At 43.2% G+C, this 25,057-nt stretch overlaps 1 protein-coding gene across 5 annotated transcripts in view; it reads right to left on the reverse strand.

Moving 5' to 3' along the window:
• Positions 1-25,057, reverse strand: part of ALMS1 (ALMS1 centrosome and basal body associated protein) — a 146,123-nt gene that overhangs the window by 11,407 nt on the left and 109,659 nt on the right. For 4 of the 5 annotated variants that reach the window (XM_050943274.1, XM_050943276.1, XM_050943275.1 and 1 more), the window contains 6 exons: positions 18,563-18,680; positions 16,725-16,973; positions 15,155-15,402; positions 13,745-13,925; positions 12,226-12,289; positions 7,653-7,752 (listed from right to left, as the gene is read on the reverse strand). In XM_050943274.1, the coding sequence (XP_050799231.1) occupies positions 7,653-7,752; positions 12,226-12,289; positions 13,745-13,925; positions 15,155-15,402; positions 16,725-16,973; positions 18,563-18,680 (960 nt within the window). The remainder of the gene's footprint in view (positions 1-7,652; positions 7,753-12,225; positions 12,290-13,744; positions 13,926-15,154; positions 15,403-16,724; positions 16,974-18,562; positions 18,681-25,057) is intronic. The other variant, XM_050943273.1, reaches the window with a different exon arrangement.

The raw sequence follows: 25,057 nt of genomic DNA on the forward strand, positions 1-25,057 counted from the left end.
AACAGTCAGAACCCCTTTACATTATGAACTGACATCAATAGCATGTTAACAGCAGCAGCTAAACAATTCAGTCTGCAGTTATTCTGTGCGGCCACAGAAGAAAATAAAAGATTCATTGCAATAAATACAGTATATCACCCTTCCTCTGAACCAAGGACATGTGCAGGTCTGAAACGTCCTGCTTTGCGCCATCCATCTCTCTCTCTCTCATGTCTCCTGCTAACTGTATTATTTCATTCTCAACTCCAGAAAGTGTTCATTAACATTGTAAGACTTAACTCTACTTTACATCCAGCAGTGGATATGACCATTAATAAAAATCACACCCCTCTCTCTTTGAATTGTGTCATTCTGTTCTGTGCTGACTTTAGTCCTTAAGAGTGTAAGCTCTTGGCCATTTAACATTTGCACAGCAGAGTGTACATTTAAGACATTAATAAAAATAAGATTTATATATAGAACCTTGTTGTAGTCGTATAAAACTGGATCATTATTATGGTTCAGTACTTACTGTCCTAAGACAGAAAATCAAACATGTCCAAAATATTCTTTATGAAGCACCTTTCAGACTGGTAAAATATTCTGAAGGTGCCCAACAAAAAGGATAGTACCAGATTCCAGCAACTTAACCTTTCTGATGGATGTAAGTTGTTTAAGAGGGCATTCACAATGGTACCACATTTAAACAAATAAACAAACCTTAACCATAACCTTATTTTTAGACAATTTCTGTTGTGGCTGGCCAGCTCCTGCTTTGGTGTGATGCCCCAGCATGCAATGGGCCATTATACCAAAACTTGGAACATTGCAGTATGGAGACATGAGCCCAGTTTGCAATTTCAGGGTATACCCGAAGGGACTGTTTACTATACAGTGTATGTAGTGTTGTTGTAACAGTGTTGGTCAGTGAATGGGACCACATCCTGAAAGAAATCTTTCCTGGACCCACTCTTCTGGCCTTCAGACAACTCCCCAACATTATCATCAGAAGCAAGCTCCTCACAGACCAGGGACACTTCAACTCAAAGTGGCACCTGACCCTGCTAGAACAACAGATGCAAAACATACCTCCCCTGCTATGATGTTCAACACCCTCCAGAACTCACATTTCAAGATCAATGGGTCGTACATATGCCTATCAACATGTGGTGTACTTCATCAAGTGCACTAAATGCCCCAAAAACAACTAAGTGAGTAAAACCATTCATTGCATTCTCAAATGAACTCTCTCAGAAAAATGATAAAAGATAAATTCCATATCCCGTATGGGTGAACACTTTTCACAGAGCAATCATAGAATATCAGGGTTGGAAGGGACCTCAGAAGGTCATTTAGTCCAACCTTCTGCTCAAAGCAGGACAATCCCCAACTAAATCATCCCAGCCAGGGCTTTGTCAAGCCTTACCTTAAAAACCTCTAAGGAAGGAGATTCCACCACCTCCCTAGGGAACCAATTCTAGTGTTTCACCATCCTCTCAGTGAAAAAGGTTTTCCTAATATCCAACCTAAACCTCCCCCACTGCAACTGGAGACCATTACTCCTCATTCTATCATCTGGTACCACTGAGAACAATCTAGATCCATCCTCTGTGGAAACCTTTCAGGTAGTTGAAAGCAGCCATCAAATCCCCCCTCATTCTTCTCTTCTGCAGACTAAATAATCCCAGTTCCCTCAGCCTTTCCTCATAAATCATGTGCTCCAGCCCCCTAATCATTTTTGTTGTCCTCCGCTGGACTCTTTCCAATTTCTCCACATCCTTCTTGTAGTGTAGGGCCCAAAACTAGACACAGTACTCCAGATGTGGCCTCACCAATGTCGAATAGAGGGGAATGATCATGTCCCTCGATCTGCTGGCAATGCTCTTACTTATACAGTTCAAAATGCTGTTAGCCTTCTTGGCAACAAGGGTACACTGTTGACTCATATCCAGCTTCTCGTCCACTGTAACCACTAAGTCCTATTCTGCAGAACTGCTACCTAGCCAGTCGGTCCCTAGTCTGCAGCAGTGCATCGGATTCTTCTGTTCTAAGTGCAGGACTTTGCACTTGTCCTTGTTGAACCTCATCAGATTTCTTTTGGCCCAATCCTCTAATTTGTCTAGGTCCCTCTGTATCCGATCCCTACCCTCCAGTGTATCTACCACTCCTCCCACTATAGTGTCATTTGCAAACTTGCTGAGAGTGCAGTCCACACCATCCTCCAGATCATTAATGAAGATATCGAACAAAACCAACCCCAGGACCGACCCTTGGGGCACTCTGTTTGATACTGGCTGCCAACTAGACATGGAGCCATTGATCACTACCCGTTGAGCCCGATGATCTAGCCAGCTTTCTATCCAGCTTACAGTCCATTCATCCAGCCCATACTTTAACTTGCTGGCAAGAATACTGTGGGAGACCGTATCATTCTATATCTGATCTCTCTGTCCTCATCCTCAAAGGAAACCAGTACAAAACCTTCAAAAGACAAGCCTGGGACGTTAAATTCATAACTTTGGTAGACACTAAAAATCATGGACTGAACAGAGACACTGGATTTATCATTTATAACAACAATCTATAATCCACTAAACATCCCCTCAACTCCCCACCCGCCCATGATTGGAGAGGTGTTAACAAGCCACTTCACCTTGAATGGTCCCTTGAAATGTGTGTTAACTACTTATGCTAAACAATCTGTTCCACCTTGTATGGCTGTGACACTCGGTACATTTCCCAGACCTGAGGAAGAGCTCTGTATAAACTCTAAAGCTTCTCTCTCTCACCAACAGAAGTTGGTCCAGCGAAAGCTATTACCTCACCCATTTTTGTCTCTATTATACGATGGATTATTCCCTGAATCTAGTGTTCTCTGAAGACTGATTTATATGGTAGGAGGTGGAGGTATTAAGGAAGTGAGAAGCTGAGCTAGTTTTGATAAGAAAGTCTGGGACTTCAGTGTTGTGACATCAATTGAAGGTCACAAGCAGCAATTTCTATTTTTTATTAAGTCACAATGTAAGAACTAAATATATGGATGTCTAAAACACTGATATAAAAGTGATAAATTGTCAGTTTCAGAGATATGTTTATTAAGAGAATTTATGGAGCACTTCTGTGATATAAATATATTTTTAAAACATTGCAATTATATATAATATACTGTGACATCACCTTGTTATATGTCACTAGATGCCATGACCCAGAAAAACACCCTGTCTCCACTGAATAACAGAGACTTGGTGGGATAACTCACATGACTGGAGTACTAACATCGATGGATATAAACTGTTCAGGAAGGACAGGCAGGGCAGAAAAAGTGGGGGAGTTGCATTGTATGTAAGAGAGCAGTATGACTCCTCAGAGCTCTGGTATGAAACTACAGAAAAACCTGAGAGTCTCTGGATTAAGATTAGAAGTGTGAGCAACATGGGTGATGTTGTGGTGGGAGTCTGCTATAGACCACCAAACCAGGGGAATGAGGTGGACGAGGCTTTCTTCTGGCAACTAACAGAAGTTACTAGATCGCAGGCCCTGGTTCTCATGGGAGACTTCAATCACCCTAATATCTGCTGGGAGAGCAATACAGCGGTGCACAGACAATCCAGGAAGCTTTTGGAAAGTGTAGGAGACACTTTCCTGATGCAAGTGTTGGAGGAACCAACTAGGGGCAGAGTTCTTCTTGACCTGCTGCTCGCAAACAGGGAAGAATTAGTAGGGGAAGCAAAAGTGGATGGGAACCTGGGAGGCAGTGACCATGAGATGATCGAGTTCAGGATCCTGACACAAGGAAGAAAGGAGAGCAGCAGAGTATGGACCCTGGACATCAGAGAAGCAGACTTTGACTCCCTCAGGGAACTGATGGTTAGGATCCCCTAGGAGAATAACATAAGAGGGAAGGGAGTCCAGGAGAGTTGGCTGTATTTTAAAGAATCCTTATTGAGGTTGCAGGAACAAACCATAGAAAGAATAGTAAATATGTCAGGTGACCAGTTTGGCTTAACAGTGAAATCCTTGCTGATCTTAAACACAAAAAAGAAGCCTACAAGAAGTGGAAGATTAGACAAATGGCCAGGGAGGAGTATAAAAATATTGCTCAGGCATGCAGGACTGAAATCAGGAAGGCCAAATCACACTTGGGAGTTGCAGCTAGCAAGAGATGTTAAGAGTAACAAGAAGGATTTCTTCAGGTATGTTAGCAACAAGAAGGTGGTCAAGGAAAGTGTGGGCCCCTTATTGAACGAGGGAGGCAACCTAGTGAGAGAGGATGTAGAAAAAGCTAATGTACTCAATGTTTTTTTTGCCTCTGTTTTCAAAAACAGGGTCAGCTCCCAGACTGCTGCACTGGGCAGCACAGCATGGGGAGAAGGTGACCAGCCCTCTGTGGAGAAAAGTGGTTCAGGACGATTTAGAAAAACTGGACAAGCACAAGTCCATGGGGCCGGATGCGCTGCATCCGAGGTTGCTGAAGGAGTTGGCGGATGTGATTGCAGAGCCATTGGCCATTACCTTTGAAAACTCATGGCGACTGGGGCAGATCCTGGATGACTGGAAAAAGGCTAATGTAGTGCTCATCTTTAAAAAAGGGAAGGAGAATCTGGGGAACTACAGGTCAGTCAGTCTCACCTCAGTCCCTTGTAAAATCATGGAGCAGGTCCTCAATTCTGAAGCACTTAGAGGAGAGGAAAGTGATCAGGAACAGTCAGCATGGATTCACCAAGGGCAAGTCATGCCTGACCAACCTAATTGCCTTCTATGAGGAGATAACTGGCTCTATGGATGAGGGGAAAGCAGTGGACGTACTATTCCTTGACTTTAGCAAAGATTTTGATATGGTCTCCCACAGTATTCTTGCCAGCAAGTTTAAGAAGTATGGGCTGGATGAATGGACTGTAAGGTGGATAGAACGCTGGCTAGATCATCAGGCTCAACGGGTAGTGATCAATGGCTCCATGTCTAGTTGGCAGCTGGTATCAAACATGAGTGCCCCAGGGGTCCGTCCTGGGGCCAGTTTTGTTCAATATCTTCATTAATGATCTGGAGGATGGTGTGGACTGCACTCTCAGCAAGTTTGCAAATGACACTATAGTGGGAGGAGTGGTAGATACACTGGAGGGTAGGGATCGAATACAGATGGACCTAGACAAATTAGAGGATTGGGCCAAAAGAAATCTGATGAGGTTCAACAAGGACAAGTGCAAAGTCCTGCACTTAGAACAGAAGAATCTCATGCACTGCTACAGACTAGGAACCAAATAGTTAGGCAGCAGTTCTGTAGAAAAGGACCCAGTGATTACAGTGGACAAAAAGCTGGATGTGAGTTGACAGTGTGCCCTTGTTGCCAAGAAGGCTAATGGCATTTTGGGCTGTATAAGTAGGGGTATTGCCAGCAGATTGAGGGACATGATCATTCCCCTCTATTCGACACTGGTGAGGCCACATCTGGAGTACTGTGTCTAGTTTTGGGCCCTACACTACAAGAAGGATGTGGAAAAATTGGAAAGAGTCCAGCGGAGGGCAACAAAAAGGATTAGGGGGCGGCAGCACATGACTTATGAGGAGAGGCTGAGGGAACTGGGATTGTTTAGTCTGCAGAAGAGAAGAATGAGGGGGGGGGTTGATAGCTGCTTTCAACTACCTGAAAGGGGGTTCCAAAGAGGATAGATCTAGACTGTTCTCAGTGGTACCAGATGACAGAACAAGGAGTAATAGTTTCAAACTGCAGTGGGGGAAGTTTACGTTGGATATTAGAAAACCTTTTTCACTAGAAGGGTGGTGAAATACTGGAATGGGTTCCCTAGGGAGGTGGTGGAATCTCCTTCCTTAGAGGTTTTTAAGGTCAGGCTTGAAAAATCCCCAGCTGGGATGATTTAGATGGGGAGTGGTCCTGCTTTGAGCAGCGGGTTGGACTAGATGACCTCCTGAGGTCCCTTCCAATCCTGATATTCTATGATTCTATCTTTTACTATAGCTGCCTCTAAGTCACAACTTAACTGCATAAGGAATTCTGAGTATTAATCTTTAGTACATTAATGTTAGCCAACCTGTTAGCTAAATGAACACTTAAGAATCTACTGTCCAGTCTCCAGAGGGTTAAGAAGTCATTTTTTCAAAGTCCTCCCAAATCCTACAACCAAAGCTATAACAAGGACAGTGATTCCTTATTAAACTTGTCAAACATGCTTTGCAAATCCCACTGTGAATTCTGAAAGCTCTTGTGTTTATAATATACACCAGGGCTAAACACCAGAATTCAAAGGCATTATCACTGGAACATTTTCAGTATGCCCACCAGAATTCCTCTGTTCTGTCTTCAGGGATTGAGGCAAGGCCTTTCTAGTCATATTTATTTATTTGGGACCATTTTTCCTCCCTTTTTAACAGACTTTATTTTTCATTTTTATATACTGAGTCTGCACGTTGGGGTAGAAAACAGAGCAGAGCAGAGGCTGGTCTGTTGAAGTGTGGCTAAGTTGGATCACAGCAGACTAGTTTAAATGTTATATATATTTTGTGAAGCATCCACACCCAGAGATGCATACTGTAGAAAATATATAAATATAATAGAACTATATAAATGGAGGGCTAGGAAAGGACCTTGAGAAGTCATCTAGTCCATCCCCCCTGACGCTGAGGCAGGACCAAGTAAACCTAGATCATCCCTAACAGATGTTTGTTTAACTCGTTCTTAAAAACCTCCAATGACAGAGGTTCCGCAACCTCCCTTGGTAACCTATTCCAGTATTTAACTATCCTTAGAAAGTTTTTCTTAATATCTGACCTAAATCTCCCTTGCTGCAAACTAAGCTGATTACATGAACAACTGATCACCACCTTCTTTACAACTGTCCTTAAAATATCTGAAGACTTATCAGGTCCCCGCCTCAGTCTTCTCTAGACTAAACATGCTGTATTTTTTTAAAAATCCTTCCTCATATGTCAGGTTTTCTAAACCTTCTATCACTTTTGTTGCTCTCCTCTGAACTCTCCCCAATTTATCTACAACTTTCCTAAAATGTGGTGCCCAGAACTGGAACACTGCTTCAGTGCCGAGTAGTGCAAAACAATTACCTCCTGTGTCTTACACACAAATTCCTGTTAATATATCCATCTTTATTGCAACTGCATCACATTGTTGATTCATAGTCAATTTGTGATCCACTATAATCCCCAGATCCTTTTCTGAAATACTACGGTCTACTCAGTTATTCCTCATGTTGTAGCCAGACATTTGATTTGTCCTTTCTAAGTGGTAGTACTTTGCATTTGTCTTTCCTGGATTTTATCTTGTTATTTTCAGTCTAATTCTCCTATTTGTCAAGGTCATTTTGAATTCAAATCCTGTCCTCCAAAACACTTGGTGTCATCAGCAAATTTTATAAGCACACTCTCCACTCCTTTATCTAAGACATTAATGAAAATCTTGAACAGTACTGGACCCAAGACAGACCCATGAAGGACCACACTAGATACAGCATTCCAGTTTGACCGTGAATTATTGATAATTACGCTAAAAGAATAGTTTTTCAACCAGTTCTGCACTCACTTTATAGTGATTTGAATCTGACCGAAAGTAAGAGATCCTGAATATCCTAGTCTAACTTGTTTGCCTAGAAATCTCTTTTCCTTGGTGACCTATAGAAGGCCGGCTTGTGAGACAGAACACCTACCGTTTTGTAAAGCTGTGCTTTCAGCCGGTATGACGTATATTCAGATTTTCTTTTCTCTTCCTCTCGCCTCTTCTGCACCTCAGGCAGCTGTTCATAGATTCTTAGTGTAAATACAAAGACAAACAAAGTTACTTGGGAATAAAGGACCTCGTTAGTGAAAAAAGCGTCCTGTTTTTTATCTTCATGTTCCCTTAAAGGCTTCTGGCCAAATATAGCACAGAAAGATTATCTTTTGGGGTTGCTGGTGTCATGGATGCCAAACGTGGAATACACAAACACAGCCAGCCATGATACTGGAAGTTTCCACATCCCACAATGCTATTCATTGAAGTATCATCCCCTAAAAGAGAATTTTTGGGAGTAATGTCAACGATATGGCAGCACTCTCCAAAAAGTGCAACTTTTAGGATCAGCAGCAGGGAATGGTACCACCAATGGATGGGCACGTTGGGTTCCAAATACCAAGTTTATCTGTTAATGGTAGATATTTCTGTGTTGAGAAAACACTTGAAATAGGTAAAATTTGGCAGAATCATCTGTGAGATCCAAAGAGGGCCAGATTTTGCCCTCTCCTCCTGTTGAGCCTCCCCCAGGCAGGACCCAGGAATAATGGAAAGCCTTGAATGTAGGAAGCATAAGGACTAGGACCTCTGCAAGGCCAGTGCTGCTGTTGCCAGTTCTGTACAGTGGTCAGGATCTTAGTCTCCCTTCTACACACTGGCTAGGCACAGAAGGCAACAGACAGGGTGGCACAGCTGTGCTCAGCCCATACTCCCCAAAGCTCTGAGTCTTGTGTCTGCTTTAAGACTGACAACTCAGCTAATTTCATGAAAATGGCTGCCAAGCTCATGTAGGACTGCATGCCTCCAATAATGAAAAAAAAATAATTGGAGCAGAGACACCGTATTCTGAATGGTTAGCCTTGTAAAATACTTAAACAAGAGAAACTTTACTTTGCTTCTTTTCTCACACAGGTTTGAGATTGAGAGAACACAGTAGAAACTTTCTACACACACCGTGTTGTACCTACAATATATTCTTTTAAGAGATTTATTGCTTTGCTCTTTCTTGCAATAGATTTAATCAGATCACAGCCTACAGTGCCAGAGGGAATTGGAAACAGATTTTCTTTTAAACATTTATTCCTTCAACTGGTACTCATTTGAAATGGCTTCAGTGGATTCTGTTTTGAGGATGAAGGATACATAGGATCAAATGTAGCTGAGAGTAAGAGGGTGCATCTCCCATGGAAGCCTCTGTGCTAATTTCAGCAAGGACATAAGATGGTCAGAAAACGAGCAAGTGGCAAAGTTGTGTAACTTGCACCAATTTGACATATAGCAGGTCTGTAAAATACATCACAGGGTATGGAAGGGAGGGAGGTTAGCAGGAAAAGAAATGGCAGGGTACTAGATAAAGCAGACTCTCCCTACTTTAAAGTACCCTTCCACCATCCCCAGCGGTCCCAGGGAATGAATTTGACCAATGCTGAACCTGATTCCTATGCAATATCCTAAAGCTCAGACTAGGATAAACCACACACATTTGTAGAGAGTCCAGACTACCATATATAAACATGTCAGTTAACATGTTTGAATTAGTGATCAGTTAACTTGAGTTAAACTCTAGAGTAGATATACTCTATGAAGCTGATTTTGTGGTAGTAGGCATATGCAAATTAAAATAGGACACTTAGAGAGAGAACTCCATTATAAAAATAAGAACATGGCCACTACAGTATTAACAGTTCCTCCAGCACAGAGCTCTTTGCTACTACCTTTTCACAGACATACCTTCTCTTTTGTCCCTGTTTTCCTACTCTGTTTGTGGCTGCTCCCAGAAGCTCAACCTTTCTAACAACTTCACTAGCAGCATTACCTCTATAGAGAAGACAAAATGAATAACATTTGGATTCTTAGTTTTACTTCTAATAAGACTTAAACTGAAGGAGTTAGGCGGTACTTGAATTAATATACTGGTCTTTCACCTCTGAAGTCACCGGTATAGAATTGCATCAGTTCATAAGTAAAAAGGTTACTGGTGATTTCATTCTCTGGTTGGATGCTTCATCCACTTCATCAGGAAGGGTGGCCTGAAGTGGTTAGTGTGTTAGCCTACTACTTAAGGAGATCTGGGTTTGATTCTTTACTCTGACACAAACTTCCTGTGTGACCTTGGGCAAGTTACTTAGCTTTTCTGTGCCTTAGTTCATCATCTAGAAAATTGGGATAATAGCAATAACCTACTTCACAGGGCTGTTGTGAGGATAAATACATTAAAGACATTAAATATTGTGAAGCACTTTGAGACTTACTAATCAAACATGGTGTACAACAGAAAGGTACTATGATCATGGATGGGATTTTCAAAAGCTTTTGGCACAGGCCAAACTCTGCTTCCACTGAAGTCAAAGGTAAGACTTCCATATGATTTCACTGGAAGTAGAACTAGGCTGATGCTGAGCACTTTTGAAAATCCCACCTCATAAAACCATGGCCCAATCTGGCTTGTAACAGCACAACTAGCTGTCTTTGCTGAGGAGAGGTCCAAAACCATAGATGACTGTCTTGCAGGTCAGAGCTGAGGTGCAATGGCTCAGACGCATAAAGAGATTGCAGAGCACTCGCCAGCAACACTGCCTTACCTCTGGCCAGTATACTCAGCTCCTCACTGCGCACTGAAACATTCACCCAGAGACAAAACTGCCACGTCTGCCATGTATTTTCAGGAAGAGCAAAAGCATTCGCCTACTAAGACCCACTGCTTAGATTTTGTATTATCTTCATTCTATAACAACATATATTCCATATGAGGGAGCTTTTCTGCGCAAAACAATCAGTTCAAGGCATATCTATTAGAGTTATCACCATCCGTGATGCCCTATTAGACATTAGCACATACTCCGTTTTGAAGTTTCTAACCTCAGGCCATACAAGTTCTCCACTGGAAAGGGGATCAAAGCCTCTTCAGACCTACAAATGATCTACTGGATGGGGGTGGGAAGGTCTAACAGGACTCCTTCAGACTACTATCCCACTTACTCGCCAAGGCTCCATCCAGGATGGTTGGAGGTGCCTCATTAACTAGAAAGTAATCTGCTGTTCAGGTATTTGACCACTGGCTCACTCATTCCTGGAGATATTTAATTTACATAGGGAATACACAACTGTAGCTAAATTCAGCACCCTGTTCCATAGCTGATTTGTAATTCAAGGTGTAAGGACAAACAGAATATTCTCCTCATGGGAATCATCCACAAAAAACTGTGCTCATTAAACGAGCAGATTTTAAAAGGCCAGTGACAGTGATAAATTACTTTCCAACATCAACTGAGAGAAAAGTCATGAGTAGCATGAACAAGTAAATGGCAATAAAAATATCACAACTGGATCCAGGTTGGGTGAATCAGTAGAAATGCTATGAATTCAGATATTTATGAACTCCGAGTTCATGAAGATGCTGCAGTTAATGGCACAGATCAAGGAGTGCTACTGACCTGTGATTAGAGTTTTCCCAAAGTAACAGAGTATTTTAAGATTTTTGCATCTGCATTCCTGGGACAAGCGGCAACTTTCAAAGTTACTATGAACTTTCAATTTATGGCCTTTAAAACAATTTTTGAAATGCCAGACAGCACTGAAATCAAATTTATCATCTTGCTCAGTGTCTCCCAGCCTTCATATTAAATCACAGGGCTTATTTTGTATATTACTTATTCTTTCTAGCATATATTTGCCCTAGATATAGTGTTACACTCTAAAGTCCCACTTCAGCAAAGGAATTAGCCATACGTTTAAGTCCCATTGACACCAATATCCCTGTTGCTGCTGTTTCGATTCTTTCAGTATCTTATGCTTCTGTGGCACTTTTTATGCCAAAAGACTTTAAATACTTTACATACTATCATGCAGATGTAATACCCTCCCTTCTTTTCTCACCTCTTGCCTCCTCTACCATTTCAAGACCCAACTAAAAGATATCACATTCTTCATATCTACCTTTCACTTACTGTCACTATCTCTCCGTTTATTTGTGTATTCTTAATTCATTATCCAAATATTATGTACTTCCCGCCCCCCAATGTCTACCCAATTTCATATCTTATATATAAGTATTTGTCCCAAATGATCATGTAGTGGTATGTGTGGTTAGACATCTGCTACGTTCTACACCCGTAAAAATTTTAGATCTCTGATTAACTTTTCACTATTTGTGGTGCTTGATTACTTCTTGCATTTCATTCAGTTTGTCCAAGGGCTAGGCTATTCACTGACCAAAGCCTTATGTTCCTAGTCTGTTTCAGTTCTAGTGGTCACATACACAATTCAAATTTAAATGTTCAGAGGTAGCTAAAAGAAATGAATTTCCCAACATTAAAAAAACATGGGAAAAAAACTATTAATAACCAGTCATGCTCACTTTCTGACAGAAAACCTTCCATTTTGTACCTAAAGCACATGATGTATCCCAAACGTCCAAAACCGTCACTTGTAAGAGTGATTTATCTATCCTCACCACCCCATTAAGGTCACCTGATTACAGTCTATTTGGAACAAGTCTTTCTTAGCCTTACCGTTTTGATCTCTGAACCATTTCACTCTTTAGAATTGTCCTTCTCTTCTGTTTAACCAGGTAGTCTAAATGGAAAGGCAAAGTTTTGAGCCTGAGAAAACTCTAAAGCTTACAAAAACAGTGAACAAGTTTGTTTAGATCAGAGAACTGTTCTATTATAATCTCTGAAAGTTGCAGTCTACCTGATTTTATGAAAATATGCTAATGAGTGTGACTATAATGTAACTGGAATAAGCTTCATGCAAAAGGTCTCTTGTAAGGTATCATTACAAAGCTTATAGTCTACTGAGTGTTGTCATTCAATTTATATAAATGTATCACTCTTGTATCTGAAACTAGAAATATGAAATATAACTCAGAGGTCCTATTGTAATTATGCAAAATGTGGTCCATTAACGGTGGCTCTGAATCTCGATGGCTCCCATTAACCAGGACAATTTGTTGTAAATGACTCCGTTTACTTTTAAGTCTTCCTGTATATGTGTGTACTGGCAAGTGGGTAATGATGTCTTACAGTGACATGTGATCATGTCACCTGAACTGGAATCCATCTTTAACCTGGTGCTTTTTCCATTTAGAAGAAGGGGTGGGAACCCAGAGAAGGACAAAGGATTCCCACCTTGTGCAAAACATATACAAGGGGGTGGAACAGAACAAAGGAGGTTGCAGTCATGAGAAATCCACTAGCTACCACCTCAGCTGGAACAAGGGCTGTACCAGGGGAAAGGATTGGGCTCAGACTAGAAAGGAGTCTAGTCTGTGAAAGAAGTGTTTTGGAACATCTCTGAAGGTGATGTTTCATTTGTAATCAGCTTCTTACTGTATTAGGCTTAGACTTGAGTGTTTTTGTTTTATTTTGCTTGGTAATTTACTTTGTTCTGTCTGTTATTACTTGCAACCACTTAAACCCTACTTTTTATATTTAATAAAAACACTTTTTGCTTATTAATTAACTCAGAGCAAATATTAATACCTGGGGGAGCAAACAGCTGCGCATCTCTCTCTATCAGTGTTATAGAGGGCGGACAATTTATGAGTTTACCCTGGATAAGATTTATACAGATTAAAAAGGATTTATTTGGGGTTTGGACCCCACTGGGAACTGGGTTTCTGGGTGCTGGAGACAGAAGCACTTCTTAAGCTGTTTTCAGTTAAGTATGCAGCTTTTGGGGGACATGGATCAGACCTGGGTCTGTGTTTGCAGTAGGCTAGTGTGTCTGCTCAACAAGACAGGGTACTGAAATCCCAAGCTGCTCAGAGGTAATCTCAGCACAACAGGTGGCAGTCCCAAGGGGGTTTTTGTGACCCAACCCGTCACAATCTCATTATTCATATGTACAATTAATTTATATAAAATGGATAATTATCCTATCATAAGAATCTCATGATACATATATAAAATGAATAATAATGTTAAAGAATCTAATCAGAAATACGTACACTTAAAATAATACTCTTTAGGCAAACCGTGTAAATTCAGTATTTCCTATAGAGCATGAAAAGGCATAAACATGAGGCACCTCTGTTATAGAGCAGGTAATTAGCATTCTTATAACCCTTCTTCTCAGGGGGATTGAACAGCTCCTCTCGCTCGCTCTGCAACACGCTCTGTATCTTCCTTTCTTCCATGATGAGCTTCAGGCGCTTCACACGCTCCCCAGAGCGGGAGATGAAATCAGGGCGGTGCAATGCAAGAGCCTCCTAAGAGGGTTAAAAAAACCTCAGAGTATAAAGTAGTTTCAGAACGTTCCTCCAAGCTGAGAGGGGATGATCAAAATATCTAATCCCATGAGTGAACCATGGCGAGCATTCCTTTCAAACAGTCATCCTTACATGACACAGAGCATTGCATCCATTATGCTGAGCAATTCTCTGGGGGTCTTGTTAACAAGTACTTTGGTGTTAAACAATGTGAAAGCTAACTGACTGAGGAAAAGAGTAGCTGAAATAATTTGCAAAAAGGTTTAAACAAGCAGGTCAAAGATCAGGCAGCCACACACACAGGACAAGATACTGGTAACCACAGAATTAGACACCTCAATCAAAATAAAACTAAAGTCTATTATAGCTATCTTTTTAAATAGTATATGTTCATTAGTGTCCATATTATGTTGGCTTCTAAGGAAAGCTTTAAAATGGGGTCTCAGCATTTCATATCCATCTTAATCCCAAGGTTTAATGGTAATAAGAAGCTTTCAATATGCAAAACCAATGAGTACTATGACTTGGCTGCATCTGAGACACCTTCCTTGAACTTCTTCCTGGTGTATGCTTGTGCTGACATAACTGCCTCCACTCTGCTCTATTCCTGTATCTCAAGGCAGCAGGCGATTATTCCCTGGCTGAAGTAGGCCCTCTGAGTGTGAAACTCACTGCCCCTTAACGTCAACTTCTGTTCAACCCTCCTCACTTTTGATTATCACCATAAAACTGTATTTTTCAAACTTGACCTTGAATGTCTTTATAATTTGCTGTGTACATACATGAAATCCCCATTTTACTTTCCATTTCATAGGTAAGTTTCCTGTTTTTATTGTATTCACTGTTTAAAATGTATCACACTCTTTAATCTTTATTACTAAGCATCCATGCATACTTCTGCAGGGCTGCAATTAAAAAAATTTAACTTGCTACTGCTGCTGCTACATTTCTTCTGAAGCCCTGAAACATGAGATTTGATCATCCTGATTATCTTAGCTTGTATAGCCATAGGTGTAATAGAAAGTATAAAATTATCCAATCCTTTTTTTAAAAACAGCAGTAGTGTTGTACTTGTTGATTACCTACAGCAGTGAAAGCAAAGTGGTGAAAATCAGGGCCACGAGTTTTGTTTCTATGAGCACCTACACATGGCTTCATTTTCTCCATCTTTTCCCCTCTCCTCCAAAACTTACAGCAAAACAAGAACCTCTACAGTGAAGTGTTCTTACCTGCAGCGTCATTTTCACAAATGGTCTTGGGGGTTTGTTCTCAACGTCTCTTACTGGGACTACTACTGGCTGAATCTTGATGCTGTTTTGCTGCTCTTTCCAGTTCCTTTCTCGGAGCGGCTCTCTCCACGGCTTTGTGTTGGTAAGTGGCTCAAACCAGGATGGACCTGGACCAGAAAAGGAGCTAGATTTGTTCTCCTTCCTAGAGTCGGACTTTAAATCATCAGCAGGAACAAACCAGGAAACTCCTATTGACAATATTTTTTAGAGCCAAAAAGGAAAAATTAGAGAAAAATGTATTGTAAAGAAGATATAATTTTTCATTTTCCATCTCCCTTTGAGCCTCTCTGTATACACAGCAACAAAGAGTCCTGTGACACCTTATAGACTAACAGATGTATTGGAGCATAGGCTTTTGTGGGTGAATACCCACTTTGTCAGACACAGGTCTTGGGGGCTCGTTACACAGTGTCACTAAACACAATTAGAGGTCTGATCTTACTGTCATTGCTTGTCAATAGTTCCACTGACTTCAATGAGACTATTCACGTAAACACCAGGGTTGTTTCAAACAAGTGCATTTGCCAAACACTAGAGAATGACCTTGAGTCTCTATCAACGAACATGGATAAAATACTCTTTGAAATGGCTCAGCTAAGAAATTTCTCTTTACTTATACACTCATTTACTAATTATTTCACACTTCTAAAGCACCTGGGATCCCAAAGAGTCCTATGGCTCTTTCAAGATGTTTCTGAGGGCACACGCATTTCATCCTCCAAAGCCATTAGGTTCATGTGAGTGCCAGGTCCTCCTGAGTTTATAGCCTTCTGGAATTTAAATATAACTAGAAGATACCCTTTAGAAGTTTTCAAGTGAAGCAGACACAAGACTGTGATGAGTAGGATTATCTGTTCCTAACCAAAAGATGATGAAAAATTGCATCAAGGGATGGAAAATAACGTATTTTAGAACATTTCAACAGCTATGCAGCTGAGTGTTGATGGGAAATTCAAATTAGGAGCCTGGACCCTGTCCTTTCCCAAAATACAACCACAGCTGAAGAGGGAGACAAGAACACTTCTTTCCAATATTATGGCCTTCTCTTCATCTGAAAACTCACTTATTCCATGAAGCCCTCAATAAATGAATCAGTAAAGACATGAAATACTGAATATTATCATTTTAATACATGCAACTTCACAGAAATGCTAAAATGTTCACATGCCTAAACAAAATATTCATGTGAGTGTATACTTCATTTGTCTTTTCTTGCTACATTCACTCCCTATATTTGTCACCATCATTTGATATATCATGTCTGAAATTTAGATTGTGAGCGCTAACACTTAGGGGCACTAAAAATAATCAACTATAAATACTTGATAAATGTTACTGATTCAATTGCCTTTTAAAAAATATATATATAGTTGTGCCATTGTTAGAGACTGTTCTTATGGGGCCAGTTAGAGACCTCATGATTGTATACATTGTGTACTGGTAATACATGCTGGCTGATGTGAAATGTGAGCACTTTCCCATTCACAAACATGCAATACTTGGGACTGACCTTGTGGTAGCTGTGGCCTGTTGCTTCCTGTCTTTTCATCCATGAGAAAATTGCCTGGCTGTCCCTCCTGTTTCCCCTTGCCTGCTGGATTTCGAAAATCTGAACACACACCATCTAACTGCCCAAAACCACCATCGGCACAACTTGAGGGTTTCTGTGGCCTCACTTGGCTATATCTTGGGGTGGGGAAAGTCAGACCAACATCCCGAGTGTTTTTCTTAGTTGCACTGTTCACAATCTCCAAATCTCCTGTAGTCAAAAGAAAGAAAAAGGAACACATTACTCTGGAGCAGCAGTGACACAATATGCTACGATGTTGGAAAGCCCTCTCCAGTCCTTCAAACTAAGTAAGTGGCCTACTGCCATACCCCCATGTACTATAACCATGTCAGATCTCATAAGCTAAGCTGGGTTGAATCAGACCAGAAGATTGATGGAAGACTTCCAAGGAACATCTACAAGCTGCAGAATGTGGTGCTAGTGTTTCAGAAGGTAGTAACTGTGCAGGTTTTGTCAGAGTTTTTTGCCATTTTACTCGTATTCACCCACAAAAGCTCATGCTCCAAAACGTCTGTTAGTCTATAAGGTGCCACAGGATTCTTTGCTGTTTTTGCCATTTTACTGTAATCTTAAATATGGGGCTGGAGGACTCTAAGGGTTGGTAAAAACAGACTCACACCTTTTAAATTATCACTCCAAATCCAGCTCAAGTTCAGTGACCAAGGATTGTTACTATGTGACGATCCACATGAAATTCATTTTGTAGCATCAGTCTAGCTCCCAGGGCAAAAAGTGTCTACATCACAACAACATTAATACAACTGGAACTAACTGGTTCCCTTGTTGGCAGTTACAGCAAATGTCAAGCACTGAATGGTATGAGGGAGTGAACTACCATCTCTCTGCTAGAGGAAGATTCCTGTATCCAGTTTGAGGCACAAAGGTAAGTCAGCGTATGCTTGTGCAGCTTACATTTTACTGGATAAACAGAATCCTTTGCTCAGCGTGGTCAGTCCAGCACTTTCCACGTATGCTAAATTTTATTTGCAAAGATTTTTAAATAGTTGGGATACAAGGGAGAATTAAGAATGTGTAAAACTGAAGGTGTTAACCAAGGCTTAAGAAACTGTAAGCAACCCTGGAAAAATATCATGAACATTTACCAGCCCAGATGCAAAGTTTACTTACAAAATAATGATAACGAAAAACAGGTATTTTGTTTGCCCATCAAAAACAATCACTCATCCCTTAAAGTAGGATTTTGCAAGCCAGCTTTCAAGGAATGATGTAATTGAAAATTGCCACTGGGGGTGTGGGGGAAGCCCAAACACAGGAATCATACCAGTCAATGGATAAATCATATCTTAAGCAGATGACAAGAGATGTTCAAAGGGACAATACTGCAAACAGGGATAAAGGGTGCTGTTGGCATGCTGACTAGACTGATAAAATAGCAAGTGCTTAAAAAGACATTCAGTGACTTACATACAGACAAAGGATCTCAGGAACTTTAGAACTCTTGCAAGAGAAAAATAACATGGAAGCTAGAGCTAAGTCACTGAGAGAGATTAAAGGTCTGGGTTAACAGAACTCAGACGAGCAACAACAACATTAGCCAGTAGCACAGCGGGAGCCAGCAAATGGAAGTGTCTGATCTTAACACAATACTTTATTGTGAAAGTATCTAAGCAGTGCAATTTGTGGGCAGTGAATGCCCAGTATACATACCTGTCTGCAAAGACATGGATTAGACTCTGAAGCAGCCCTCTACAATGGTTGTGAAGAGATGAAAGCCAGAAGTGAATAAGCAGAGTGAAGTTCGGACCGAAGAAACTCACCTGCTTGGATGCCCTTGTTTAACATCCGTGTGTGTCGCTTGTTACTGAGGGCAGAACTTGGTCCCCAGGAACTGCTGATTGTAGCAACAGAATCTGATGAAATAACAGAGTCTGCCATCTAGAAAAAACATAACAGGCTCTTGGGGATCGCTATTCGACTCAAGTCAGTATGGGGGCAGGGGTGAGGGGTCAAGCTGGAAGGGAACAATAGTCACAAGTTCAGTTCCTAAAATGATTCAATTAACAATCGAGCACAGGCCTACAAACACCTTTCCACAACATTCTACACAATTCAGCCAACCTTGGCTTCCTTTTGTTTAGAAGAACGGACGTGCAGTGCTGGCTTCCAACCTGATTAACTAGGAGCTTCACTCTGCCAATTCTACAGGTGAGAAAATGGCAATGCTTTAACAGCTCTGCCACCAGTAACTAACGCCATCAGCCATGAAATCCTAATGCACATCCATTCAAACATTTATATTATATGCTTTCTTAAAATGAAAATGGTTTTAGAAATTACATTTTTTAAATCTTTAACTTCATGCACTAGCACAGTGGCTCTCAATCTTTCCAGACTACTGTACCTCTTTCAGGAGTCTGATTTGTCTTGTGAACCTCAAAGTTTCATCTCACTTAAAAACTACTTGCTTACAAAATCAGACATAAAAATACAAAAAAGTGTCACAGCCACACTAGTACTGAAAAATTGCTGACTTTCTCACTTTTATCATGCAATTATAAAAATATCAACTGGAATATAAATATTGTACTAACATTTCGGGTGGGCAAGGAGGTAAGCGGTGAGGCGAGTGGCGAAGGCGGAACAGGGGGGCCTGGCAGGGGAGTAAGCAGGTGAGCAGCAAGCCAGTAGCAGGGTGAGGAGGTGGGCAAGTAGGTCTGGCTGTGAGTTGGGGAGTGAGGAGGTGAGTGGTGAGCCACCAGTGAGCAGAGGTTCACACGGCGGGCAGGAGGGTGTCTGTGGCAGGGGAGTGAGGAGGCAAGTGGCAGGTGTGGGGGGTGAGAGGAGGCGAGCAGTGGGTGAGGGACTGAGGAGGGACACAGGAGGCAAGCAGGGGTGGATGGGCAGTAGGTGGAGCCCCCCTTTGGGGAGGTTAGCCCCCCAACTCTAACCATTCTGCCTGCATCCCCCATCCCCTGGCAGCCAAAGCACCGGGATCCCCTGTCCCCCGCTGCAGACGGGGTCAAAAGCACCCCTGCACCCTCAGCCATAGGAGCCCCGAGCTGGCTGAAGCCTCAAGACTCGCCCCCAACACACACACACACACACCTGCCCAGAGGAGCTCCTGGCTGGCAAAAGCAGAAGTTGGTGACAGCACTCTTAGGCCACCAAAAATTTATTGTGAGAACCCCTGCTCTAAAGTGAGCCACACATTCCCACCCTCTGGACCAAGGGTACCTGAATGTTGCAGGGCCTGTTGGGGAAGGGACTATCCTGGAATGCTGATGTGTTCTCTTACTGCTCAGTAATGATTTCTGGTTCTATAGTACCAGAGAGAAAGCAAAGGACTTTCAAAAAGGCATCACTAAAGGTTTCCCCACTTTTCTGTATCCCCCAAAATCAATGTTCTTTACTGAGGTGAAACCTGTCCAGAAAATAGTAATTTATAAGAAGCAAGAAACAAGGAATTAAGTGCCAAGAGTGGGAGATTGCACAGGCACTAGGTACCTTTTAATTCAATATAAAAATAGAACTAGCTGCACTCAGAGATCTAATATTGAATGAGATGATTTTGAAAGTTTGTATAATGATCTTATTGCCCTTCAAAATGTAGGGTCTTTTGTCTGTGAATATAATGCACCTAGTTACGCAAGGTTTGTATTCTGATTATGTAAATAGGAATATGCTGGTACTTAAATAGCACAGCAGTTATTGACAATGCTTCTATAGCCATCAATTTTGACAATGTGCCGTCAAACAGCTGTTACAACAAAGTTAGTTGTGCTTCATTTTTAATTAGGAAACAGATTTTTCACACCTATCACAGTAATCAGTATTCTATTAATAACTCATAATACTAAATATGATGCGAACGACAGGAGCTATATTTTATTGCTCAGGAACTAGTGTACCTTCACTGTCACCAAATGGACACAATGCATAATTTCAATCACCACATTTAAAGGGCCTGGTTTTTATTCTCACACATACAGGGATGTGTCACTTTGCATTTTATAAAATTAATTACTGCTCTGGCAGATTTTACAAGACAGATGTGGCAGATGCACACCTGCATATCACAGAACAGAATCAAAATGCAGATATATGTTCTGGGAAAACAGAATCCTTATTCTATATGAAGACCAACATGATTTCCCTCCCATCCAAACAAGCATTTCAGCATTCAAGAAGGATTAGATCTATGCAGTCATTCAGCAATGAATATATACATGCTTATTTCCATTCAGAGTAACTTCAATTCAAACCTTGGTTTTGCGGCTGGTGCCAGATATAGCTTTGAGGGGTGCCTTAGGAATGAGATAAATTATATTAGCTAGCAAACACCCTGAGGAAGGGTCCAGAGTTTGTATACTGTTGAGCATAAAATTGGCATTGAAATGATTAATAATTTTTTTTATCCAAAACAGCGTTCTGTGGAAGAAGAGCTGACAATATTACTCAAAGCAGATATAATAAAAACTGCTTATAAAAAGGGTGTCACTTTCTTATACAACATATATATTCTATAATTTAAACATTGTGCAGTACTTTGTCTTGGAGTAATGGTTTCCATAAGCAAAAAGGAAATTACTTATCTGTACAGTAACTGGAGTTCTTAAAGATCTGTTGTCCATATGTACATTCTACTAATGATGTACACACATCCCATCCACTTGAGTTCTAAATCTTTGGCAAGAAGTGTCCAAGAGGACATGCTTACGCTCGGAGCACTCATAGTCAAGGGCATAAGAGGATAGAGCACACCAACTGCCTCTCAGTTTCCTTTCCACTGCAGCAGAATCCTGGTTGGTAAAGGACTCTGAGGCAGGGGGGGATGGAAAGCAGGTTGAGAAATGTCTGTATGTACAACAAATGCTCAAAGAAAAGACGGTTACTCACCTTTGTAACTGCTGTTCTTCGAGATGTGTTGCTCATATCCATTCCAGTTAGGTGTGTGCGCCGCGTGTGCACATTCGTCGGAAAACTTTTACCCTAGCAACTCAGTGGGCCGGCAGGTCGCCCCCTAGAGTGGGGCCGTCATGGTGCTTGATATATACCCCTGCCGGCCCACCCGCTCCTCAGTTCCTTCTTGCCGGCTACTCCGACAGTGGGGAAGGAGGGCGGGTGTGGAATGGATATGAGCAACACATCTCGAAGAACAACAGTTACAAAGGTGAGTAACCGTCTTTTCTTCTTCGAGTGACTGCTCATATCCATTCCAGTTAGGTGAATCCCAAGCCTTATGTAGGCGGTGGGGTCGGAGTGAAATGTGGCAGAATGAAAACTGCTGAGCCAGAGGCTACAGCATCTCTTGACTGTTGAACCAGGGCATACTGCGAAGCAAAGGTATGGACCGAGGACCAATGGAGCTGCGCGACAGATCTCGTGGGTAGGAACACGAGCCAGCAAGGCGGCAGATGAAGCCTGAGCCCTGGTAGAATGCACGGTGATGTGGCTTGGGGAAATATGAGCCAAATCATAACAAGTGCGGATGTACGGCATCACCCAAGATGAGATCCTCTGAGAGGAAAACAAGCAAGCCTTCCCTTTGGTCTGCTACCGTGACAGAGCTGGGGCACCTTACGAAATGGTTCTGTCAGCGCAATATAAATGCGAGCGCTCTACAGACGTCCAGGGAGTGCAAATGTTGCGCCCATTGCGTTGAGCTGTGGGTAACATGAAAGGCCAAAACCACCTTAGGGAGGAAAGCCGGGTGTGGTCGTAACTGCACTTTGTCTTTGTGAAACCTAGTGTACGGCGGAACCACCGTAAGAGCTCTGAGCTCGGAGACTCGTCTGGCCGATGTAACAGCTACGAGGAAAGTTTTCTTCCAAGACAGGTATAGCAGAGGGCCGGTTGCGAACGGCTCGAATGGGGGAGACATAAGTCTGGTTAAAACTAGGTTGAGTTCCCAGGTTGGGGCTGGGCGGCGCACCCGAGGGTGCAAGCGCTCCAAGCCCTTGAGGGACCTCGAACCCATAGAGTGTGAGAACACGGAACGTCCACCTTAGCCTGGCTGGAAGGTAGAGATGGCTGCCAAGTGTACCCTCAGCGATGATACCGCCAGGTCCTGCCGCTGAAGGCCAGAGGCAGGCCAAATACAGGGGATCGAGACCTCAGTAGGAGCAAGATCGAGCGTATCGCACCTGTAGAAGAAACGCTTCCACTCGGCCAGGTACGTTGACCAGGTGGAAGGCTTCCTGCCACCCTGGCTCAGTTACGCAGCAGCCACACCGTGAGGCGAAGAGGCTGCAGGTCCAGGTGACGAAGCCTGTCGTGGCCCTGAGTGATGAGGTCTGGGTGGGGTGGAAGGGTAATTGGGTTGGTTATTGACAGGCCAAGCAACGTGGTGTATCAGTGCTGCCTGGACCACGCTGGAGTGATCATGATGATGCGCGCTCTGCCCCTGCGGAGTTTGAGTAGGACCTAATGAACCAGCGGGAACAGCGGGAAGGCATAAAGGAGTTGGCCTTTCCACGGCATCAGGAATGCGTCCGAGATCGATCCCGAAGAGAGACCTTGGAAGGAGCAGAACATCTGGCATTTTCTGCTCTCGCGGTGAGCGAACAGGTCTATGTGAGGAAAAATCTCCACTTCTGGAAAGCAGAATGCCTCACATGGGGCAGAGTGACCACTCGTAAGACAGGAAAGACCTGCTGAGTCAAAGCGCCAAGGCGTTCCGAACGCCTGGGAGAAAGGACGTCACCAGCTCCATCGAGTGGGCCATGCAAAAGTCCCAGAGATGGATGGCCTCCTGACAAAAGGGGGGAGGACCATGTCCCTCCCTGGTTATTTATGAAGCACATGGCCGTTGTGTTGGCTGTAAACACCGAGATACCACGGCCTCGCAGCTGCCGCTGGAGCCCCTGGCACGCCAGACGGACTATTGTCATTTTTGGGGCATTGATGTGGAATGCCAGCTCCCGAGAAGACCAAAGGCCTTAAGCTCGGAGGTGACCATGAGCACTCGAGCAGAGAGATGACGCGTCCGTCGTCAGGGGCAGTGAGGGCTGGGGTGGATGGAATCGCATCCCTGCCCACACCAGGGAGGGAGTTAGCCACCACTCTAGGGCGCCTAAGGTGCTCGAGGGAACGGTGACTAGCATGACCATTGGCTCCCTGTCCGGGCGGTATGCTGAGGTGAGCCGGACTTAGAGAGGATGGAGGCGGAGCTTGGCGGGTTTGGTTACAAACTTGCGGGCAGCCATGGACCCAGGAGACTGAGACAAGTGCGAGCCGAGGTCGTTGGGAAAGTCTGCAGACCTCGGATGATTGTTGCCATCGCCTAAAACCGCGGCTGTGATAAGCAGGCTCCGGCTAGGTCGGAGACCAGGATAGCTCCTAGGAAGTCCAACCTCTGCGTGGGAACCAGCGTGGATTGCTCTACAGTAATTATCAGGCCTAGACCTGTGAATAAGACCGTGACGATGCCCACGTGCTGAGTGGTTTGTGTCTCGGAGTCTCCTCGGATAAGCGAATCGTCCAGATATGGAAAAACGCATATCCGACATCAGCGAAGGTAGGCAGCGACTATGGCCATACACTTGGTCAATACCTGTGGGGCTGTAGAAAGGCCAAATAGTAGGACCGTAAACCAGAAGTACTGACGGTTGGCTAGAAAGCGGAGGTATCTCCTGTGCGGAGGGAAGATGGCGTTGTAAAAGTACGCGTCCTTCATATCGAGGGCGGCATAGCAGTCCCCAGGAGGCAAGGATGGGATAATGGTTCCCAGGGATACCATGCGGAACTTCAACCTTATCCTAAACTGGTTGAGTCCGCACAGGACTAGGAAGGTCTGAGACCTCCGTTCGAGTGGGGGACTAGGGCATAACGGGAGTAAACCCCCTTGCCCCTTTCGTCCGTCGGCGTCTGCACCTCTTGTACGAGGAATTGCTCGTGAGAGGGGTCCCTGAAGGGGGACAGGGTTGGAACAAATTAGAGGTGGTACCCATGCTCCACCGTGCGCAGGACCCAGCGATCTGAAATTAACTGGGGCCACACCAGGAGAAAGCGGGATTGGGATCCCGGCCTGTGACTGGTACACCACCCTCAGGCGCACCTTGGAAGGTTCGTCTTTGGTCCCAGTGGTAATTGCGAGGGACCTTGACCTTGGCTCTTTAGGGGTCCTGACGTTTGTCTGCAACCACCTTGGCCTCGCCGTTTGCCAAAGTCCTGTCTCTGGCTAGGCACAGAGTATGGCGGCTGGGGACAGAAAGGCCTGCGTTTGGTCACTGGCATATGCATGCTGAGAGCGCGCATTAGGACCTTATTGTCCATCAGGCTTCGCAGCCTGGGGCTGTCTTTGCCGTGAAGAG

The sequence above is a fragment of the Gopherus flavomarginatus genome, chromosome 3, assembly GCF_025201925.1.
Source record: "Gopherus flavomarginatus isolate rGopFla2 chromosome 3, rGopFla2.mat.asm, whole genome shotgun sequence".
NCBI classification, from domain to species: Eukaryota; Metazoa; Chordata; order Testudines; family Testudinidae; genus Gopherus; species Gopherus flavomarginatus.